The sequence below is a fragment of the Enhydra lutris genome, unplaced genomic scaffold (genome assembly GCF_002288905.1).
Source record: "Enhydra lutris kenyoni isolate GAN:26980312 unplaced genomic scaffold, ASM228890v2 scaffoldscaffold33, whole genome shotgun sequence".
NCBI classification, from domain to species: Eukaryota; Metazoa; Chordata; class Mammalia; order Carnivora; family Mustelidae; genus Enhydra; species Enhydra lutris.
Window position 1 is genome coordinate 24,572,569 of NW_019154117.1, and position 22,684 is coordinate 24,595,252.

Below are 22,684 nucleotides of genomic sequence, written 5' to 3' on the forward strand. Positions count from 1 at the left end.
ATTGCTGCCACTGCAAACCACAGAGTTACAGGGAAGGTCGTGGGGTCAGGGCCCATATCTGCCCCAAATCTTCCCCAATTTGGGGCAGATTCCTATTCTTATTTCTAGTATAATGACATTGCTCAGATTTCTGTTTAAATTTCAGCAGCAATTCTTTCCTTGTGCATAAATTTCCCTGCCTACCCCTAATGGTGCGGATGAGGACACTGAAATGCATTATACCGAGTACTTCTTCACTGTGGATTCAGTGATCTGAATTTTACCTTTTCTCATTACTTGTCTATTCCAAGGACTGAACAGACTAGGAAATGAAAACATCCATGGAAGAGTTAAGATAGCTGACAGATGAGAGGAGGACTGATAACTCACAGACTCCACAATTAACAGTGAAATCAAATATAAACGGCAAAATTAAAAATGAGAGAGAACAGACCTGTCCCCTTCTAACAGGCATTTCTTTTGGGGCCCCTTCTTTTGCTGTGTCTGCATCGCCGGCGGCACTCTCAGTGTATTCCCAGAATACAGCGTCGTTTTGAACATCTTTAAGGTTGAAGTTCCCTAGTTTGTTTAATGAAAATCCTTCAATCTAGGAAAAATTAGACATATCCTATTACAATGAGATAGAAAGGATTTTATATCAACCACAGTGTATTTATTTAGAAGAAATGAAAACATAACTCACTGAAAATAGAAAAGGTTATCATATCAGTTTATGAACCGAGACATCTGTTCATTTAAAAATACTCTTTGAAGTAAAAAACAAGTTTTCACTTGCAAAAGAAGTGGTGATTTTGTGAAGTATTTCTTTAGTAAACAGTCTATGAGAAGGTAACACAGCCTGGGCTCAAGGCCACGGGTTCTGGAGTCAAACTGCACAGGTCCCAACCTCGGCTCCCTGGAGGAACTGTGAGGTCTCAGGTTTCTGTAGAAACGGGCTACACTATAACTTCCTCCGTGATACTTGTGACATGAAATAATGGACAAAATCCACCGACACAGCATAGGGCACACAGTGAACGCTCAATGTAAGAAACAGTTTCTACTGATGTTCCTGAGATGTCAATTGCTAAAGAACACAGCCTGGGCTCAAAAGGTCTAAGAAATGTGGAACAAAGTTGAACAGGTTTTTTGTTTTGTTTTGTTTTGTTTTTACTGTGCGGTTGGATTGATCACAGGCTTTAAACTGGTTAAGGTACCCGAGTCATGGTACGGATGTGGTACCGTTTCTCAAATATATTTCTACAACAAGTGGGACTACTTTTTTGGTTTAGTACACAGAGTAATCCCAAAACATAAGCCGTCCTGTCATTTCTCCTCACAGTAGTTTCCTTCGAACTCACGATAAAATTCAGGGCTTAGAAAGAAGGTAGGTAATCTGTCCCTTTGCCACTGCTCAGTCCCATCTTCCCCATACACGCCCCCCCCCCCCCCCCCCCGCCCGCCCAGCTCAGGCTCACAGCGCTACTTCCTCTGCTTTGAAAGCTCTTCCCGTAACAATCACTGAGCCACGCTCCCTGGGGGACTGTGCTTTTAGGGCTCTAGCTAAGAAATTCTTGCCCACCCTCAGGCTGCAAAGATTTTTTCCTGTTTTCTTCTAGGTATTTGATTATTTCAGAGCGAGTGAGCCAGAGCATGAGTTGAGGGAGAGGCAGACGGAGGAGCGTTAGACTCTCCACCGACCAGGGATCCCGATAAGGGGCTCCGTCCCAGGAGCCTGGGATCTTGACCTGAGCTGAACGCAGAGGCTTAACGGACTGAGCCATCCAGTTGCCCAGGGAATTTGATAATTTTAACTTCCACCTTTAAGTCTTTGATCTATTTTGAGTTAATTTGGGGGTAATTTGGGAGGTAAAGGGTTGATGTTTATATATTTTTTCCCTTATTATCTAGTTTTTCCATGATCAACTGCTGAACAAGACTTCCCCCCCAATGAAATGCGTAGGCACTTTTGTTGAAAACAGTATCAATGCTTCCAATCCACAGACTTGGTATGTCTCTACATTTATGTATATTCTTACTTAACTTTCACAGTAATATTCTAGTTTTCAAGTTGAAAGTCTTATGGATCTTTTGTTAAATTTATTCTTCATTAGTGTGTTTTCAAGAAGCATTGTTAATGGAATTTTTCAAAACCTTTTTAAATGTTGCTAATATATAAAAGTACAATTTTTTTTTGTATATCATCTTTTTATTCTATGTTCAAACTAAATATACTAGTAAGCTCTAGAGGTGGATTTGTAGTTTTCTAGGATTTTCTATGTAAACCATCACATTACCCGAAATAGAGAAACTTCTACTTCTTCCTTTCAGGTTTTTGATTTTATTTTCTTTCCTTATTGTAATGACGAGAACTTCCTTTAAATATTTAGATAGAAATAGTGTGTGGGGGGATGGGATGGGGAAGGACACATCCTTTTTTGTTCACAGTGCTACAGGTAAAATATCCAGAATCCAATATTAGGTAGGATGTTACTGACAGGTGTTTTTCATAAATGCCCATTTTCAGGCTGAGAAAGTTCCCTTCTGTTCCCAGTTTGTAGAGAGGTTTTGTTTTTATTTTCTTTTAATCATAAATGAATGTTGAATTTTATTGTTTTTTTTCTTTTTCCTGCATCTCTTGAGGATCACATGGCTTTTTCTCCTTTGTTATTTTTGTATATTTCTCAGTTGATTTGTTAATATTTTGCTCAGGGTTTCAGTGTCCATGCTCATGAGGGATACTGGTATATAACAGCTTTCTTTTGTGTGTCTGGTTTTGATATCAGGGTAATGCTGGCCTCTTTCTCCTATCTTTTGAAAGAGCTTATGTAGTTGATACTATTTCTTCCTTAAACGTTTGGCAGAATTCACAAGTAAAGCCATTTGGGCCTGGAGTTTTCTTCATGGGAAGGTCTTTAATTTCAAATTCATTTTCTTCAGTGAATAAAGGGAGTAAATAAAAATAAAGGGAGTAAATAAAAAAAAAAAGTCAGAGACATGCTGAGTTTACACAGGCTATTTTTTTTCTTGAATGCTCTTTTTGTGAGTCTTACAGGGACAGGTCTCCTTGATCTAAGTTTTCTAATTTTTTGGTATAAAATTGTTTATAGGGGCGCCTGGGTGGCTCAGTGGGTTGGGCCTCTGCCTTCGGCTCAGGTCATGGTTTCAGAGTCCTGGGATCGAGCCCCTCGTTGGGCTCTCCACTCAGCGGGGAGCCTGGTTCCCCTTTCCTCTCTCTGCCTGCTTCTCTGCGTACTTGTGATCTCTTGTCTGTCAAATAAATAAATAAAATCTTTAAAAATTGTTTATAATATTCTTTTATCCATTTATGTCTGTAAGATCTGGAGAGATAACCCCCCTTCATTCCTGATACTGTGTTCTCTTCCTTTCTCATGAATCTATGGGGGGCTCATCAGTATTACTTATTGAACAGTTGGCCTTGTTTTCTCTATTGTTACTCTATTTTCTCCTTGTTGATTTTGTCCGTATCTTTATTTATTATTTCCTTTCTTCAAGAACTTATTATGGGTTGCAACACCTGGATGGCTCAGTCAGTTGAGCATCCCACTCTTGATTTCAGCTCAGGTCATACATATCTCAGGGTTGTGAGATGTAAGCCCTGCCTCAGGCTCCCTCTAGGTCCCATTTTCCTTGCTCTTTGTATATTGAGTAATTTTAGACTGCATTCTGGATACTATAATGCTATACTGTATTGTGAAAATTCTGGATTCTTTATGTTGCTCCAGAACATGTGGCTACTTTTATAGGTAATTAACTTGGCTACACCAACTGCAGACTGGTGGACAGCAATTCTGATCTCAGTTCATTTTTTTAAGGAAATGAGGCAGAAAGGCCTTTAGTGTGAAGTTTAATTTTGCTAGGAGTTAGGCTATGTTTACTGATTGCTGTAGCTGTAGATGTCAAGAGGTTCAAAGTTTCTCTGGACTTCTTGTTTTTGTCTTCCCTGTTGTTTTTGGGTTTCCCAAGAGATTTCTTCTGAATTGAGGTCTTGCCATTATAATCCCATTTTATGCAGGAGCCCTAACAATGTGGTAAGGTCTGGGGGAGGGGAAGCATTCTATAGTCCTATGATCAGGTGTCAGTCTTCTAGCAGAGCCTGTGGTCCTGGACTGTGACCTTGACAAAATGCTTTTCAATCCTCCCCACCTGAAGTAAGACAGGAAGGCTCAGGAAAGGGGCTACTGGAGTTGGGTATTTTTCTTTTCCCTAGGCCGGTTAGGCCCTGGTAAAAAAAAGTTTCACTTGAAGACAGGCTTTTGTTTAGGAGAATAGCGTGCTCTGGGCATACTTCAAAATGGTGACTTCTTTTCTCATCCTGCCAAAAGCACAAGGGGATTTTTCTTGGATCTCCATCCTGAGAACCTGGTGGGGGTTCTTGGAGTAGAACCTGTGAAATCACTGGGAGGTTCCCAAAGACTGGGGCCCCTGCTATTTTTCACTCTCAGGCTTGTGCAGACTGAGCCTCCAGAACCACAGTCTAAGCCCTCTTACCCTAGTATTGGCTCTGCTCCTGGGCTTCTGCTCTAACAAGTTATAATTTGCTGTATTTGCCTGTCTCTCCAGTTCTAGGGGCATTGGCTTTCCTTGACCTCAAATCTCTGATAGATCTAAGAGCTGTTCATTCTCAGTTTATTCAGTTTTTTTTTTTTTTTCTTTTTGTGAAGACAGAGTGATGACTTCCAAGTTCCTTACAGGACAGACTAGACTGGTTCAGGAGTTGGTCAGAGACATGCTGAATTCACACAGAGAATTAAGGGTTCCATTTTCAGTATCTTTCCCTCCATATTTTTCCCTTCTATCTGGTGGCACTCGTTCCTCTGGCCAGAGAGAGGGCTGGTTTTGCTGTCAGAGTGCGTGCCTTCAGGATAAAGCCACAAAAGAAGAACAGAAACTCGCTATTTGTTGGCCACTTGCTCCAAAGTCTGACACTGTCCGAAGTCTGCTTGTGCTTGTTCAGTCTCCAGAGCCTTCACGTTGTTGTTTTCTGTGTTTTGCTGAGAATTTATAGCTGTTATTTATATAAGGATCATTTGGTCAGGAGGTTGTGCCCCCCCATCATAAGTAGAACTTGACTTTCTGTTGAGGGGGAAAAGAACTACATTTGTTCTCCTGCCTTGGTTTAGGAGCTTTACATTCATGATCTCATTTCAGAATTTCTCAGTGAGGACTCCGAGACTCCAAGAAAATAAATAACTTGCTGAAGGTCCTAAGGACATGTGTGACAAGATCTGGAGGAATCGTAGGGCTAGCAAACTTTAGACTACTCTTTTTTCTATTATATTACCTGCCATCTTTCATGGGTAAATAACTGCTAAAAGCTAAATCTATACAGATTTAGGTATATTCCAAAGAACAACTACTAGAAGACTAGTTGTTGGGGATAAAAGATGCTGAGAAGACAGGGTTAAACCTGCTCATCAGTCACAACTCACTATGATTAATTTTAGTCAAATCAAAGTCTAATAACGATACATGGGAGTAATAGGTCTGCGAGGACAGCCTCCGACATGGAAGAGGTCGGCGTAAGTTGGGAGGGAATGGTTCAACAATCTCTGAAGAGCTAGATGAGGGCACAGAGGCACGATACCTGAAGTTCTTGACCGGGAATTTCATCTTAGTTATCTGTATATTCCCTTCGGGGCCAAGTAAAATGACAAACGTACATAGAGCTTTAAAGATTTTAAGGAATTAACAGTTTAGAAACTTTTATAAACATAACTGAAATCTTCAAAGCATTTTGTCCAGGAATAACAATGTAAAATTTCTGGCACCAATAAGGAGCTGAATTTAATTTCTTTCCCGTACTTGCTTTATATTTCTATGACCCTAGCAGAAGCTTCTAGTATTGGTTAAGACTTTAGCAGTGATGCCTGATGAGTTTAAAATACTGAAAACTGTAGATCATTTCAGTTCAGGCAGTAGAGTGTACCTTATTTGATCACAGAATTCAATCCATTTTTGGCCACTACATACCTGTTTCTGTGATTAAATCTTAAAAAACAAATGGTATAATCAAAAGCAAATTCAATGTCACTTTAGAGGATGTCCAGTACCACTACCTAGAATACACTAGCCATTGAGCAAGGTACTCATACTACTGTGTTCTTAAGCAAATCCTGAGGAGAATCACATCACCAGAATAGACACATCCCTTTTCCTGCATCCTCACATCAGTGACAGATGAGTACTCAGAGATGACCAGGACACCAGAAAAAGTAGATCTCACTAAGACAACAGTAAGCATGGGAACACATACGATGTGTTCTAATGGCCCTCTCAGGCACAGGAATCCAACTGGTTTGGTTTCATTCTAAACTCCTGTCTCTATGGATTAAAGTGAAAGAAAAAACTTAAAGACCTTCACAGGCCCTTTTGGGTCTGATGGAAATAGTTACTTATCAGCTAAGGGTTGACTGTTCTCTCTTCTTTCCACCAGGACAGCTATCTGGCAGACACCCACTGGTCCTGTGCATTCTCTCGTTTCAGTGCCACAAGCACAAAGAAAGTACCCTTTAGGCCAGTGGGACACACAGTGGTCTGTGATCCCTCCTCCATGACAGAGTTTACGAGGGGCTCATTCTGCTTTGGTCTTTGGTCTTTGTTCCTAGGACCCAGCAGATAAAGGTCCTTGCTCAATACTCACTATATAAGTACAAAGAAAAAGCTTTTCCCTATAATCATATATTTTTCGTATGTATTCATAGTTAAGCTACTGCTGCAGAACAAATCCTCCTTAAATGATGAGAATCCTGTGTACTTAAGAAGAAAGGTGGTTACGGTACCATATGTGCCGAAATAAGCTTTTTACCAAGTTAGACTTTTTATATAGTAAGTATACATATAAGATTTTATCAAGATAAACACCTAGGATTTAAAAGAAAAGTTCCCAAAAGGATGAAAAGAGTATTATTTTGACTTTGAGATGGAGACTTCTTCGATCCTATTTGAATAAATCAACTTTAATTTATGTAGAAAAAGAGTGGTCACATTACTGAATTCTAACTCATCTTGAACAACAAAATACTATTCAAGAGGTGACGACAACATTCTGCATCTTGCAGTCTCCGTACTTCTATTTCTATTCTTTCCCCAGAGAATGGGGAATGCAGAGAGCTATTTAGACATTCTAGAACAGAAAGTAAGTTACAGCAATCGAGTGCTTCGTACAGTTTGTCTGGAGGTGACTTGTAAATTTAAGTATATAGTTATACCCAAAGGAAGTATGTACCAAAGGATAAATTTAATTCAGGTTCACAATGTCTTGTTTAAAATCCTCAGGACCCTACGTGTTTCGCAAATTAAAACACCAGCATCTTATAGTCAAATACAATAAGATTTCAGCAGTGAGAGGCATGAATATTCACACTAGCATGATAAATAAATTCATGTCCGTTCTGGTTAAGTTTAGATTTTGAAATTACGTGTAAGCAATTCTGGCCCTGTAATAAAATCAGTATCAGATATATAAGCAAAAAAAGTTTTATACCCATGATCCTAGATAAACAGGCAGAAGAGGTTCTTTCCTCTGTTGAAGAAAGAAAATGGCCATCAGGGCAAACACATAAGGTGGCAAGCCTCCTTCTTCAGGGCGATCTATACTGCAAAGCTACAAATAAGAGAAAAAAGGATAAGCATTCTTTTGTACCAGTCTATGATTTATATAATTTGGTCTAAAACCCAAAACACCACAGTGACAAAAAATAAAACTTCCTGAAACTTTTGGAGCAACCATATGTTGTGATGTTGAGGGGCAACTTCCATTTCAAATTTTTAATCTAATTTTTTTTTTTTTTTTTGACACCAGTGGCAAATCCACTCGACTTGGTTAACACACTTGTTAGTGAAATCAAAATGATGGTTCAATCCTAAGTGCAAGCCAACTGGCTCTGCTCAGTTTAATGGTCCCCTCATCTGAACCTATTGCCTTGAAAATTCATGCTTTGCTCAGAAAGGTGACTGGGAAGAGAATGTAGGCAAACTCATTAGCACCAACAGGAATAACCATTTAAAAAGCACAGACTACTCAGTGAAGTGGGAAGCAGCTTTCAAAGGATGGCATGTTGTAATTACCAATTCACCCGGTTAAGACTGGTGCAATCCTTGGCTTATCCTGGACCACAGCAATAGGCACTATATATTGTTACTGCTATATCTTTTTTTTTTTTTTTTTTTTAAGATTTTATTTATTTATCAGAGAGAAAGAGAGAGAGAACGCATTAAAATGCTCAGGCAGGGGGAGTGGCAGGCAGAGAGAGAAGCAGGTTCCCCACTGAGCAAGGATTCTGATGCAGGCTTGATCCCAGAACCCTGGGATCATGACCTGAGACAAAGGCAGACGCTTAACCCACTGAGCCACCTAGGTGTCCCTGTTACTGCCAAATCTTAATCAGTAAAGCTCTAGCTTTTCTCTATAAAGTACCTACACAGAATCTCAATTTTATAATCATCATGGGGCCTTCAATTTTAAGGAAATACTAAAAGCTCTAATAAATATCGAGATATCACACTTAAAACATTATAGAAATGTAAGCATGAGCAGAGAATGGCTTCAATTTTTTGGAGTTTCTGCGTACATGATTATAAATGGTATCACTCAAACCTTTCTGTGCCTAAGAATCGTGTTGGGAAACTAGTTAGATTGTAAATTCTTGGGTCATATTCTATATTTGACCCACAAATCTGATTTTTAATAAGCACTATAAGTCATTTTGATCTTTTCAGCAATGTTACAGTGAAATAGACACACTAAATTTTCCTTTCTGCAGACATTAAAATTTCTGTTCCAATGCTCAGATGCTTACTCTCTTCATGTCTATAAATATGCATCCAAACGTTTCAGATTACCCAGGCAAAAATCAAAGTAGACCGTTTATGCATACATAGAAAGTGCTCACACATTTAAAGAACTCAAACCTACCTTTGCCCAGTGCCGAAAGGCAATCACCAAAGGAATCAGCTTCGATTCAAGTTTTCCAAGGGCAGTTAAATGGTTTGTTGTCAAACAAGCATTTTCATTTCCTGCACTCACTTTACAAAGAAGACCACTGGGGGTAGGGGGAAAGAAAAAGAAAGATAAAAAGCATTACACAGGTATCAGATATTGTTTACACTGACAATAACTAATTTGCACTGATAACAAATATCTTCAAAATGAAAATTAAAAACTCACAAAATCTTTATGGGTCATTTAGGTCACTGCATTAAGAAAAAGACAGGGCAGCTATTCTCTGAGTGAACTTTATTTTTCAGAACTAAAACTCTGTATTTTCATACATTAAAACTATTTCTGGGGGGAAATAAAAATCAGGAAAATATGGTAAAATGGTTCAAATGGGAGTAGGAATTCATCTTTGTAAAAGAGTGTTTTCCCAAGAGTTGGGGGAATCTGCCTAATGAAGAATCATTACAGCCTACAAACCACTCATGTACTGTGGTGATGGTAATATTTCCAGATGGAGGAAGAGACACAGGGGGAAGTCACGCTAATTGTTATTCAGCACTGCTAAAAATGCTGCTAAAAAGGATGACAAAGTAAGGTGGCTACAGAAAGTAGCCCTTCGATAAAGTTGTTTTTTACTGAAATGAAAGGGGTCAAAATACCTCCTTCCTCTGCTGTTGCCTCTCAAATAATTTTATTCTTTTTAAAAATAAAATACCTTCTCCTCTTGCATCAAATGCCAACATATAGAAAGAATGCTAATAGTGAGCCTGTGAAATTAACTACATAAGGAGCTTGTTATTCTAGAAATTAGACATTAAGATATAATAAAGTACACGTGCTCCTGGCAAGTTTCTATTTAATATATAAACAGCTTAAAGAAATGGAGACCTTTGCTTTTCTCTGCACACCACCACTGGCACCCTAGCGTGGAAGTCTGCATCAACATCAATAAAAGAGTCTGAGGAAAGAAGAAAAAATATTAAGTAGGTTAATTAAACGTCTGTTTAAAAGCAGAACTAGATGAAGTACAAGTTGTGACTTAATCCGTTTGGCCTTCTGAAAGAGGATTACGAAATAAAGCTCTGAGAGGACTTGAAAAGGGAAACAGTAATATGTATAACAGCCTAGTAATCACGTTAATTTAAAACCCTTATTTTGTAAGACTCACATTTGATTAGAGCTGACTCATTATTGAATCAGAATATTTAAGTGTTGTTATGTGGATAAGATAATTAGAAATGTGGATAGGATATATTCAAAAACAAAACTGCTGCAAAAGCTATCTGGGCTCAAAATACATATTGACTGAAGTAAGAAGAAATGTTTCAATGTTTCATCCAACCCAAACAAGAAGGATAGGAAAGACTAATTCATGAGATGAGACAGTTTAATGAGTCATCAAGTCCTAAGCCAGACATTACTTTGGACACTGATAACCCTAACCAGGAGCAAGTATTTGATGACTTATTAATCAGGGTTGGGTCACACCTATTTATCATCTGTGAGGTATTAATTTAAATCACAGAATAGTTTTCTGTTTGGATATTACCCACAGAAATAATTAAAAGATGCATGACTTCCTTCCTATTTTCAACGTTTGACAAATAAGATATATTCAAATTATGACAAAAGAAAATTTAGAGCAAAACGTGGAAAGAATTTGGCCTTACCACTGTTCTTTAAACATTCTTGAACCAGTAAGAGAACATCTGGCTGAGACATCTAGGAAACAATTCAATGAATACATTACTAATCCATACGTAGGAAACAAATCAATGAATACAATAATCCATAAGTACTGTTGTTTCACTGAGATAATACACAGTCATTGGAAGTTATCCAAACTCCTTTCCAAATTAGAAAGCACGCTGCTACCCCAGTAAATAAATTAATCATTATGCTACGTGTACACATTAGTCAGAGACAGAGACGAACGCCAAATGAGGGCAAGTGATCTGTTGCACAGTCAACTCCTGCATAACGAATTCCTGACATAATCAGCCTCTCCGCAAACCTCCAAGACGTGAGACTGTTCATGTCGCTGATCACTATAAGATTACTTCAACAGATTGCTTGCTGGTCTCCACTTCAGCCTTGCCCTCTCCAGTCCTTGCTCCACGTAGGAAGCACAACCACTTAACATCATAAATCAGACCTAGTCCTGCCCCTCCTTAAAACTCTCAATAGCTTCCTACTGCCCTTAGGTCACAGTGAAACTCTTCACCAAGGCCCACAGATCCCGCATGTTGGGCCCTCTGTCCTAATATTACAGATGCTTCTTTCTCTTGGTCCTTCCACCATGGCTTCCGTTCCACCTTCCGTTCAGCTCCCTGACTAGGCTAAGCTCTGTAGGGATTTAGGGTGCTTGCAAACACTGCTCTCTCTGCCTGAAACACTCACCCTTTGACTTCCTTATTCCTTTTCATTGTTTAGAGCCTGGAGTCAAAGCCATTGCTTCAAAGGGGACTTCATGATGGCTGGATCTACATATTTCCTGTTCTTTTCTGTCACAGAACCTTGTTTCCCAACATAGCTCTCATTCTAATTAATCATATATATATGTAATTACTTATTTCCTCCACTAGGCATGAGTTCCACGAGGGAGGAATCCTAACTGTTTTGTTCTCTGGGATCTAGGACAGTGCCTGGCATACAACACGGACTCAGTGAGTATTTGCTAAATGCTATGCTGGTAAATTACTAACTTTGATTGAATTTTAATTCAAGTTTAAATTTAATTCAATTTTGACTGTTAAAAGATGAGTAAAATCTATTGGTCAGCTGACCATGTAGCTGTAGCAGTCAGGGATGGCAGTCAGGGATGAGAAGCTGTATGACAGAACATCTGAGGATGGTGCTCAGGAATCTTCATTATTTTTAACTAGCAAACCAGGTAAATGGGCATAAACCATCTGCAAACTGGCCTGGGGAACCAGCAGTGGATGAACAGATGATCTATTAGAGTGCCTTCCAGATTCAAAATTCTGACTCATATCTTTTTCAATCACCTTTGAACCAGAAATCCAGGCTAGGTGTGAGTCTTCAAAAGCCTAATTATTTTAACAAAGTAGGTGTATAGAAGTAGCAACTTAGGAGCGAATGGAGTTTTCAGGTCACAAATGTTGCCACATCCACACTGTTTAAAATCTGAAATTCTTCTCTGACATTGGAAAGTTGACTTTACCAAGATAATTTAATCTTCTCAAGTTAACAGAACCTAAAAAGCCCCATTAGAGTTACATAGTTAAAAAACCAGCATTTGAAGTATACATGAAAGATCTATAAAGAAGTACAGAAATCTGTACAGTATTAAAAGAAATGCGCTAAAATTGAAGGTTGGCAGAAGAGCATGGAACTGGAAGTTTTAGGGGGGAAAGCTGCCACTTATATTATCTTCAAGTATCTAAATATACTCTTATATAGCTCACATTTGAAAAAAAAGAATTTCCAGACCATTCTGTGAAAATTTCAACATTTTATTTTGTACTTACAATGGCTGGAAATTGAATGTCAATATTTACATCTGAATTTTTGAAACCCAATCTGCTACAGGATGACCCATATAATCTCAGAGAACAATCTGAAAAAAAAAAAAAAGTGAGTCATATGTAAGGTGAAATTTCTCAGAATTCATAACAAAACACTGCTGTTTAAGACATGGAACCATCAATTAAGACTATGCATGAATGTAAGACAGTATTCAAATCTGGTATAAACAAACAGGAACAGCTGGCTCTTTGCTTGTATTCATTTTGTTTTATGTAACCGGGGAAGGCTGTATTGTCTGCAGTTTAGGTTAACAGCTACTCTTTCATGCCAATTGTAAAACATGTTTAAAAAATTCTAACTTATTTTATATTTTGTGCAGAAAATATTATTTGCCAGGATTTTTACAATCTGAAAGTCAAAAACGATGCTTAACTTCGTCTTATATTTATAAACCTGATAGTATATTCAAGAGTTAGTACAAACATTTAATCTTTTAGAAAATACACACACACACACACAGGTATAATTTACTGTAAAGATTGTTTCAATAGAATACTCATAAAAATCAGCATAAAGTTACTTTTCAGTATAATTATGAACAAAAAGACCCTTAATACAGTATGTTCTCTTAGGGAAAACTTTTGAAAAATAATTATAAAATCACTGATATAACTTAAAATGTTAGGCAACAAGCAATTCACTCTTAAGAGGAAGACAGGTGTGTGTGTGTGTGTGTGTGTGTGTGTGTGTGTGTTTGCTGCCTATATTTATTTATGGCATTTTCCCCCAATGTTTAACATTACTGGGCCAAAAAATCATCTCCTTTCCACCAGGGTTTTTGTGGGGTTTTCTAGGTTTGTTAAGTCAAGTGGTTTCTTTGAGTTTTAACAGTTTTCCATGACAAAGTACATTACATTTTATAATGGAAAGCTACAGCAAAAATCATTGACATTACAAATCCCTTTCTTGGAACTTGTCTATAACACAAAGGATGAGATACAGATATAATGAAATGAACAGATCCTTGCCCTTTATTTTTATGAAGGTATACACAAGTATGAATGATAGGCCATATGAATGCTTTTTCAATAGAACAAATGGTTCTATGGGGGATATGGTGATAACCTCTGAATAGTGATTCCAATCCTAACTGTGGGTTAGAATCACTTGTGGAGCTTTCTAAAAAATAGTTTTCTGTGGCTCCACAGACATAGCCTGGAAAATTTAATCAACAGTACACAAAATTTATTACAAAATAGGTTCAGAGCTCAGTTTAGATGTTGCAATTCTTTTTAAAAGTGGTTAAACAGAACCTTTTTGGGACACAGATAACCTGAGAATGACTCAAATATACTTTTATTTTAACTCAAAATGTTGCGTCAATTTGAATAGGTAGGAAGGTAAACAGGTAGATACACAAGAGTCCCACAGTGCCCCCATAATCTGGAGCATTTAACTTAAAGTACATGTGTACAAGAAAATTCATAATGAAGACAGGTTTAATGACAGTGCACATAAAAGTCTTTGTTACCTTGGGGGAAAGCCAGAAGAAACAAAAACAAACAAAAATTAAGAGCTTCAGGACATGGTAACTCAGTTTCTATTAGATGAAAATTACTACGGGTTGGAAAAATGCATGAGGCACTTTTAGGTAGCTAAATAGAAAAACAAATCTAGAAAATACCTGGTAACTTGTGTTGGAACACATTTCCCATGATACGTTTAATTTCTAGTCTCTGTTCCAAGTTCTCATTGTGTAAGCCAAACTCCTGTACCACTTTGTCAATGGCAATACCAATTGCATTAATCTGGGAGGGTGTAGGCGGGGGTAACGTAGTGAGCAACTCTTCCTCTTGTTTCTCCTTTTAAGATCAATATTGAGATTAAAAATGACTCACACAGTTTTTACCTTCTACCATTCACTGAGATAACACCCTGTAGAATATTCTGGAATATTTTTCTTAGCTCTCCCTCTCACCTTAGCTGTGTTAGTCTTCAGTTCATCAAACACATATACTTCTTTATGCACATAAAGTGATAATAGAAGGCAGGCAAAAATAAGGAAAAAGTGCAGGGAAAAAACATTAAAAGCAGCAATGACAAATTATTTGCTTTATTATTACGGGCATAAGGGCATATACCAAGGTCTATCAATGACTTTACTCATCCTGATACTGTTCTTAATGAAATTCACAAGACTGCCCAGCAAAACGTATCTCACCAATGTATTTTGTCTAAAATAAATTCAGTAACATATATAAGTAGTGAAGTTATTAATATCATACCCTTAAAGACAGAAAAGTCACAAAGATGACAAGTAAAAACAACTAACAAATAAACATTTGTTTGGGTTACATTAAACTTACCTTAATGTTTTTCTTGTGCCTCTTCTCTTTGATGTGCTTATGGGCAAATGCAATGGATTCAATTAAAACATCACAAAGTTTGCAGGTGTACTTAGCTGTAGGGTAGTTTCTTGGTCGCTATAATTTGGAGAGATTTAGATATATATATATATATATATATATACAGTATCTTCCAAAACAGAGGCAAACAAAAGTTAGCCAGAAATGATTTCCCCATCATATTATCTGCTAACATATTATCGTCACTCTTAACCACTATCCTAATGGCCATTTTTTGGAAGTGATTCAATTAAATCAAAATGAGTATCACTTTTAACTCACAGTGCTTAAATGCTAATAACTGTAGTAGGATGCCTAACTGATCAAAGCACACGTTCCAATTACTAGCACAGCTTAAACCAAGACAAGGACTTTAAGTAACAAATAAAAGACATTACCCTTTTTAGCCTGTCAATGAAGTCTCTTTTTAATCGCTCCTCTGCCTGCTGTAAGCCCAGGAGCTCCTTCGTTGAAAGCACAGACTCGTCAATCACGGGGCCTTCCAAGTCTCCGTCCTGCTCATTTTCCTCATTTCTAGTCCTACGTGGCTTCCGAGGTCTGGACCTCTGCTTCTTGTTTTCTTAAGTTAGGGGGAAAATATTATTGGTAATCTTGAGTAATACCACTCTGACAAAAAAGCAGACCGTACATATTTATTCATACATATTTATTAACTAAATAATGTGGTTATCTGAACGATATCTGAACACAGCAAAAGGAAAGCTCCTCCATGGATAAAATGTGTGAATACTCATTGGCCACCTCATCTAGATACACCAACCCAAAGAAATCCTCTTTCGGAAACACTAGAAAAGAATTCGCTTCAACCATACAATGTGATTTTATCATTTCTTCCAAGTATACTCCTGAACATATTCAGCAATAGTAAAAATTGTCCTCTGAAGGTAAGTATACTTGTAATTCTAATACACCTAATACGTTATGATATACAATATAAATGTATCAAATATATTCTGGTATACCTGTTATTCTACTGAAAACTATCCACATTTGCTTTCATTTGTTTTGTAAACAACCTCCACAGAGCAAAGACTGACAATATGATCTCCAAAGAACTCAGAAATTAACTATATTCTCACGTGGAATGAAAATCCATCATTTAGTTGTAAATTCAGTTTTCATGTAATTGGGCCCTCTCCCCACATGGATATAAGCAGTTCAAGCCAAAATTTTATTTACAGAGGACAACTAGTTCCCATCTTATCTTTACTTTCATTTTAGCTTCTTTGGACAGCCTGTACAATAAGCACATTTCAAAGAAAAAAAGGCCGTTAGTTGAAATAAAAGTTTTCTACAAGTATAGACTAATTCATTTAAACTCTGCTGTTAATTCTACAATCTTTGTAACTAATAAGTCAATCTGTTGCCTTTTTAAAATTTACAACTTTTCTACCTGTGGAACTGAAGATGACTATGGGATTAATCTATTAAAAATTGTTTTAAATAGCTCTGATAACCTCTATTAAGCTCTGAAAATAAATCAGTATTACATACGATTAAGATAAAACTCATATCCCCAATTAAAATTGTGATAAATGTTTTGAATAATGTTTAAATGGCTGATCAAAAACTACTCTTTCAAAATATAAACCTACTGAAAAGCCCTGCATGAGGCAATTCCTATGTCAAGTTTTCAGTGGAATGCATTTCTTGTACAGCAGTTACAATAAACCAGTTGTCTGAAAAAACTTGTGTCAGAAATGGGAAATATAGGCTCTCTAATTTGCAAAAAGCTGTTGCCAATAACTCTAAAGGAAAAGTAGCAAGCACTGTGCTCAAAGTACCATAAGATGAATATACAATGAAATTCCATAAATAGCTTCTCTAAGTGGCAATTGAAAGAAATTAAAGTATTAGGACAAACAGTTTCTTTTTTTTTAAAGCCATCAAAAGGGGCCAAACAAATAAAATACTACAAGGTAAGTAGTCATTTGCGGAGAAAAACCAGTCTACTTTTAATACTTGCTTTTTAATGCTCCTCTACTCCCAATTAAATTATCACCATCTTTTAAGGACTGTGCTCTCCATCTGCATCAACTTCTGAGATAAGCACTTCTTTTAACTTAGAGGTGTGTCTGTTCTCATTTAATTTGTGTATCTTCCAAGCTCTACTCTAAATAATTATATCTGATTTCAGTGTTCACTAGTTTCCTACTTTGGCAAACACTCATTAGAGATTTACACAAATATGTGCAATACCATTAGAAAAGTCCATATTAGAGGCACCTGGGTGGCTCAGTCAGTTAAATGTCTGCCATTGGCTCAGGTCGTGATCCCAGGGTTGTGGGATCCAGTCTCTCATCGGGCTCCCTGCTCAGTGGGGAGCCTGCTTCTCCCTCTCCTTCTGCCATTCCCTGTTTGTGCACCTGCTCTATCTCCTGTCAAATAAATAAATAAAATCTTAAAAAAAAATATACAGATGAATCCCTACTTAAAAAAAAAACAACAAAGAAAAAAGTCCATATTAGTTATACTACAGTAATTGATATGGAACCAAATCCCATTTTTAACTCCTCCTCTCTCGAATCACAAAGGCTTTTCATATAACTATATTTGCTGTCATCTTCTGGGATGACAACTTCCCTTCAAAGAGCACGATTAACTCCTTTTATCCTTTTAAAGATTTTATTTTTAGGTAATCTCTACATCAAATGTGGGGCTCAAAGTCACAACCCCAATATCAAGGGTTGCATGCTCCAACTGAGCCAGCCAGGTGCCCCACTCCTTATTGTCTTTATACAGAGAAGGGATGGCTGCAGAAATTCTGTCTGATGGCGATGACGACGGCAGCTGTCATTATGGAGTATTTTTTATGCGACAGATGCAATGCAAGTACTTGATGTGCACTGCCTTGTTTCATCCCCGTAGTGATCCTGTCATAGATGCTGATACTGCCCCCATCATCCAGATGGGGAAAATGCTGGCCCAAGAAAATAACTTACTCGGGGACTAATGACTAAGTGAAAGTAATGGGATTTAAAATAAGGATTAAAGCATGGATGGAATTCTGACATTCAGCCTTTTATCTAACAATATAAGAACTGGAAAGAACTTACTGAAATCCCCCCTTGCATCCATGCACATCTAGAGTAGACCATAACTGACAAGACAGTATCACCTTCCGAACTGAGATTCACAGGACTGCATGGTAAAAACGGTCAAATAAAGTCTCATTGAAGGGAATCTTGAAAGACAAAACTGGATATTGCTAAAAAGTTCCCACAATTACATAGAGGAAGACTACCTGGCTCTTGCAGGTGTCTTGTAACGTGAATTCTCTGTATACAGTATTACAAGTCTCCCATATTTTATTTGCTTATGGCCCATGATACCATTCACAAAGGACATGTGTATATGAACAGATATTTTCCAGCTAAGATCACTAATGGCATTGTCCCAAATACATTAAATTGGCAATCTAGGATATTTGAGGGATGAAGTACAGGGCGGTAACACAGAACTGGAAAATAGAAAATAAGTATTAAAAAACAAAGCAACTCTAAGATAATTTTCACTGGCTTCTCACATCATTTAATGAGACCCTTCCTTAAGAGAGAATTCTGATTCAAGGAAAATTTCAGTCCCTTTAATGAGATCCTTTTTGGGATCCTGAGTGCAGTGCAAAGTTTATACTTCAAATTGAATTTCTCTCTACAGTAAGTTATTTTATACCAAAGCTTAGTATTTCCCTTATGAATGTTCAAGGTCTAGAAGCTGAACAGTTCTTCATCTTGCAGTTGGGAAAGAACATACGTATTTTTCATTTACAGAGAACATGGGGGTTTGGGCACTGTCTTCAATTAAAAGGACAGTAAAAATGTATGTACTTCCTGTTCAAAACCACTTAAAAGTAACTTTCTTAGCTGCTTTTCAGACTAAACAAGAATACATATACAAGAAGTTTTTAGTCTGTTAACAGTTCCTGTTAATGTCTATCTGGTTGCAAACTTTTATTCTATAAATCTTTGTTTTTATAATGCTACTCGAGACCAACTTTTTCTTGTAAAAGACTACTGGTAACTGCGTTAAGATGTCCATGTCCTACCTGGACACAATAATATAGAAAAATATATGAAGACTTTAAAAAAGATAAACACCAATCAAAAGCTGAGAAATTATGAGTGTTCGGTTTCCCTCTGTCAGATTCAAGGTCTAGTGAGGCTGAGTTAACGGCCAAAGCAGCACAGCACTCAATTTCAGTTCCACTTCCTCAGCCACTACCCCAGTAAATAAATTTAACCTCGCCAGACCACAGCAGCCTGCTTTTTTGAAAAGTTGTGACTGTACCCTGATGTATCACAACAGAGCACTAGATCAGACAATTTTTTCCATTTCTTTCTAGCTTAAAGATTCATGCAGCCAAGCTTTTTCCTCTCCTGGGATTCCTTTATAACACCTCATTCTATTTCTACTATACAAGGCATATTCTCTTGCTTTTCCTACCTTAAGAAATCTAAAATGGCACCTCTTCTCTCATTTAAGACTATCATAAGACTCCCTAAAGATAACAAATGACATTTTCTGTTAAGTATTCCAAATGTCCAGATCACAAATTCAAATGCCTTACCAGTAACATGCATAAATGTAACTGGCCACTGTGAGATAACACGTAAGAAAAGGGCTTCTGGATACCGAGGAGAGGGCCAACATCGCCTAGATTCATTTAAATTAAAAAAACAAAAAACAAAAAACTTTAAAATGCCGGCCAATTTGCCACCCATTCCATATGGTCACTAAAAAAAGGCTTACGGCCCGGCAGCTGGGTGGCTCAGTTAGGAGTCTGCCTTTGGCACAGGTCATGATCCCTGGGTGGCTCAGTTAGGAGTCTGCCTTTGGCACAGGTCATGATCCCAGGACTCTGGGATGAAGTCCTGCATAGAGCTTCTTGCTCAGCGGGGAGCCTACTTCTGTCTCTCCCTCTCTGTCTTTGTGTGCTCAGGCATGCTCTCTCTTTCTCACTCTCACTCTCTCAATAAATAAAATCTTTAAAAAAAAAGGCCTACAGCCAATATATTTAAAAGCCCATTTTCCCATTTTCAGACTAAATACTGTTACTTTTTCCTTCAGATTTATTAGTTTCTTTCATTTCAGTAACTACTGTCCATTAGCTAATTTTCCTGTTTATAAAAATCACTGCTACATGGACAAAATCTATTCACCTTTTAGAAAAACTTATACTCACTTTGAGGCAATTATTATCAAACACAGAGGGCACTTAGAAATGGGTTTTGGTGTTACAGAAACTAAAAGGCAAAACTTTCATCTGTATTTCCTGACTTTCAAAACTTAATGTGTTCCAGCCTATTTGCCATGGTCACTTTTGAGAGGAAAAAAAAAAAAATCGTGGACTACCCCCCTGTGGAGATCGATACTCCATCCAAAAGACAGATAACCCTCTGTGATAGGAAATACAGTCTATATTGCGTACTTAAATTGAATACGATTTTTTTTAGCTTTATATTCTGTCATTTATATTATGGACGCATTTGCTATTGAAACACAAAATTACAATACATAATTTTAGAAAATACATATACACCACTCAGAAAATATGATATAGTCCCCAGGGCGATAGAGTAAAAGGCACCAATGGGAAATATGTTTACTGAAGTAAAATGGGCCTCATAGCCAAGTGAACTTTTGAAGTGATCAGTACATGCAATGTTTTTAAGTTGCCCAAATAGCATGATTACAATTTTTAAAGTATCCACATTAAATAAGCAGGAACTATGAAAAATCAGAACTACATTGCTGAAAATAATAAACCTCATTTGGATGAAAAAAACATTGCAACTTTGGAGTTGTAACTTGACAAGTTGGAACACATTACCAGGGCTTCCCGCTTCCATTTCTGACATGGTTTCTAGGCTTGTCAAGTCTTTATGAAGTAGTCGTCTGACAGTTCTGCAGCCTCTTGTGTCTTGCCACCTATATCCATCCTCACTTTCTTGAAAGGAGTCTTTTCTTGGTCGGTTTATAACAGGAATTCTAGGTCCAGGTTTATATTCCCTCCGACTGTCTGAATTACCAGCAAGTTCATCAGAGAGCCACCTCTTACTCTGATCTTTGTGGTTGTCATTTATCCAAGCAGGTTGACTGTATATTGGGTTTTTAAATGCATAGGGATTGCTGGAAACAGCATATGGTCCTTTTCTGGGGGTACTCCCATAGTTCCCTGGTGTTATTTTTTTTTTTGGAAGGCCTTTTTCCATTTTACTGCTATGGCCTTTAGCATAATCATCCATTATCAAATAATCTTGCTGGGGGTGACCCCTTCTGAAATCCTCATCATCTATAGTTCCTCGGTCCTTAGCACGTTTCACAAAATACGGTTTTGCTGCATCTCCCATGGTCTTTGACTTCCAATTTTCTTACTCTGCACCTGAAAGAAGGCATTTTGGGAAATCATCAAACTGTAACAAGATATTGAAATACAACACGTTTATTGCACAGACACTCAAAAGCCTATACAAACTCTTGTTTTCCTAATTTCCATCTCATTCTAATAATCAGCGCATCACACTGAAAGTTGGGAGGCTTGAATCCTGTAATATTCTTCACGAAAATTAGTACTTACTATTTAACATGAAGATTATATATGTGACTAAGGGAAGCTCCCTACAGTCTCGAAAACTGGAGTATTAAAAAATGTTACTCATATCAAGTTGGGTGGCTTTACCAATAAAACAAAAGTTTTCTACAAAACCAAACAAAACCCTCATTCCCAAACCTCTGTTGTTAGAAAACTCCGGAAACGGACTTAAAAAAAAAAAAGTTGGCAATTACTTTTAAGTGTTATACAAAGTAACCGAAACTTTCTGTGAACGTAGCTCATCTCCACTTTCCTGTCCCTTCTCCGTCCTTTAGGGAAGGGCCTCGGCCCCCCATCGCCACCTTATCCAGAACCAGGGGCTTCGATTGCTTGGTCTGGGGAGGGCCTCGCGGAGGGGCTCGCTCCCCACCAAGGCTTCCCTCGTCAAGGGGGCTAGATTTCAGATTAAGAGACAACTCCAGCTTACCTCCCCAGCCTTCATTCTCTAACCCCAAACAAGTTTGGTTTTGTCACGAACACCAGTTCTCCCTCTTCGACCCCGTTTGATCGCCCCAACCCGATCTGCCTCAGTTTACACACTTCGGGGCAGGAGGCAGAGAAAGGGGAGGCGTCCCCGCACTCCTGGCCACGAAGCCACCTCGGGGACCAGGAAGCAGGAAGTGACCTGCCTCCTCGATGGGGTTCCGGGGTCCCCCCGGCCGTCCAGGGGGCCGGTGCCGAGTGCCTCCACCCAAGTCACTGCTTCTCAAGCGCCGGCAGGGTCTGACACAAAGTGAAGATGCAGACTCGAATCCGAGGAGCTCAGTCCCCGCCGGCCTGAGGGCTCCCAGGTCCTCGCAACTGGGGCAAGGAGGCCGGCGGGGGATGGAGCCAACGTTTCTCTCTCCGGCCGGGCCCGCCCTCTACTCCGGAGACCAAGGAACCCACCGGAGACCCACCCCGGAGGCTGGTCTGGGAGGGACGCGGGGAGAAGGCTCTCCGTAGCACTCACCACCTCCGCCGCGGTCCCCCGCCTCTTCCTGTCCCGGCCGGGCTCCCTCTCCGTGTTTTCCTTCGGCCCCACTTCCGGCGCTCAGCGCTGTCTCATTGTGCGCTGTTCTGAGCCGGCGGTGCCCCCACCCGAGCGCTCCGCCGCTCACGCCGGAAACGCGCGCCGCGCCCGGAGGCGCCCGCCGCCCAGCCCCGCCCAGCCCCGCCCCGCCCCGCCCCCGCCCCGCCCCCGCCCCGCCCGCTTCCGCCGCGGCCGCACGGCGCGCGCTCCAGGGCTCCGGACCC

General features: G+C 38.8%; 1 protein-coding gene across 6 annotated transcripts in view; it reads right to left on the bottom strand.

Moving 5' to 3' along the window:
* The window catches only part of LOC111153478 (zinc finger CCHC-type containing 6), a 59,230-nt gene extending 36,764 nt beyond the window's left edge, over positions 1–22,466 (bottom strand). For 4 of the 6 annotated variants that reach the window (XR_002641005.1, XM_022512503.1, XM_022512500.1 and 1 more), the window contains exons 1-11: positions 21,876–22,263; positions 20,687–21,238; positions 15,234–15,415; positions 14,797–14,913; positions 14,115–14,292; positions 12,433–12,521; positions 10,612–10,663; positions 9,830–9,899; positions 8,918–9,044; positions 7,487–7,606; positions 434–586 (exon numbers count right to left, since the gene is read on the bottom strand). Coding sequence is in view for 5 of the 6 variants with exons in the window: in XM_022512503.1 (XP_022368211.1) it covers positions 434–586; positions 7,487–7,606; positions 8,918–9,044; positions 9,830–9,899; positions 10,612–10,663; positions 12,433–12,521; positions 14,115–14,292; positions 14,797–14,913; positions 15,234–15,415; positions 20,687–21,206 (1,608 nt within the window). In the remaining variant the exon portion in view is untranslated. Of the gene's footprint in view, positions 1–433; positions 587–7,486; positions 7,607–8,917; positions 9,045–9,829; positions 9,900–10,611; positions 10,664–12,432; positions 12,522–14,114; positions 14,293–14,796; positions 14,914–15,233; positions 15,416–20,686; positions 21,239–21,875; positions 22,264–22,400 lie in introns of those variants that run through there. The other 2 variants (XM_022512501.1, XM_022512504.1) reach the window with 2 other exon arrangements.
* Positions 22,467–22,684: the final 218 nt, after the last annotated feature.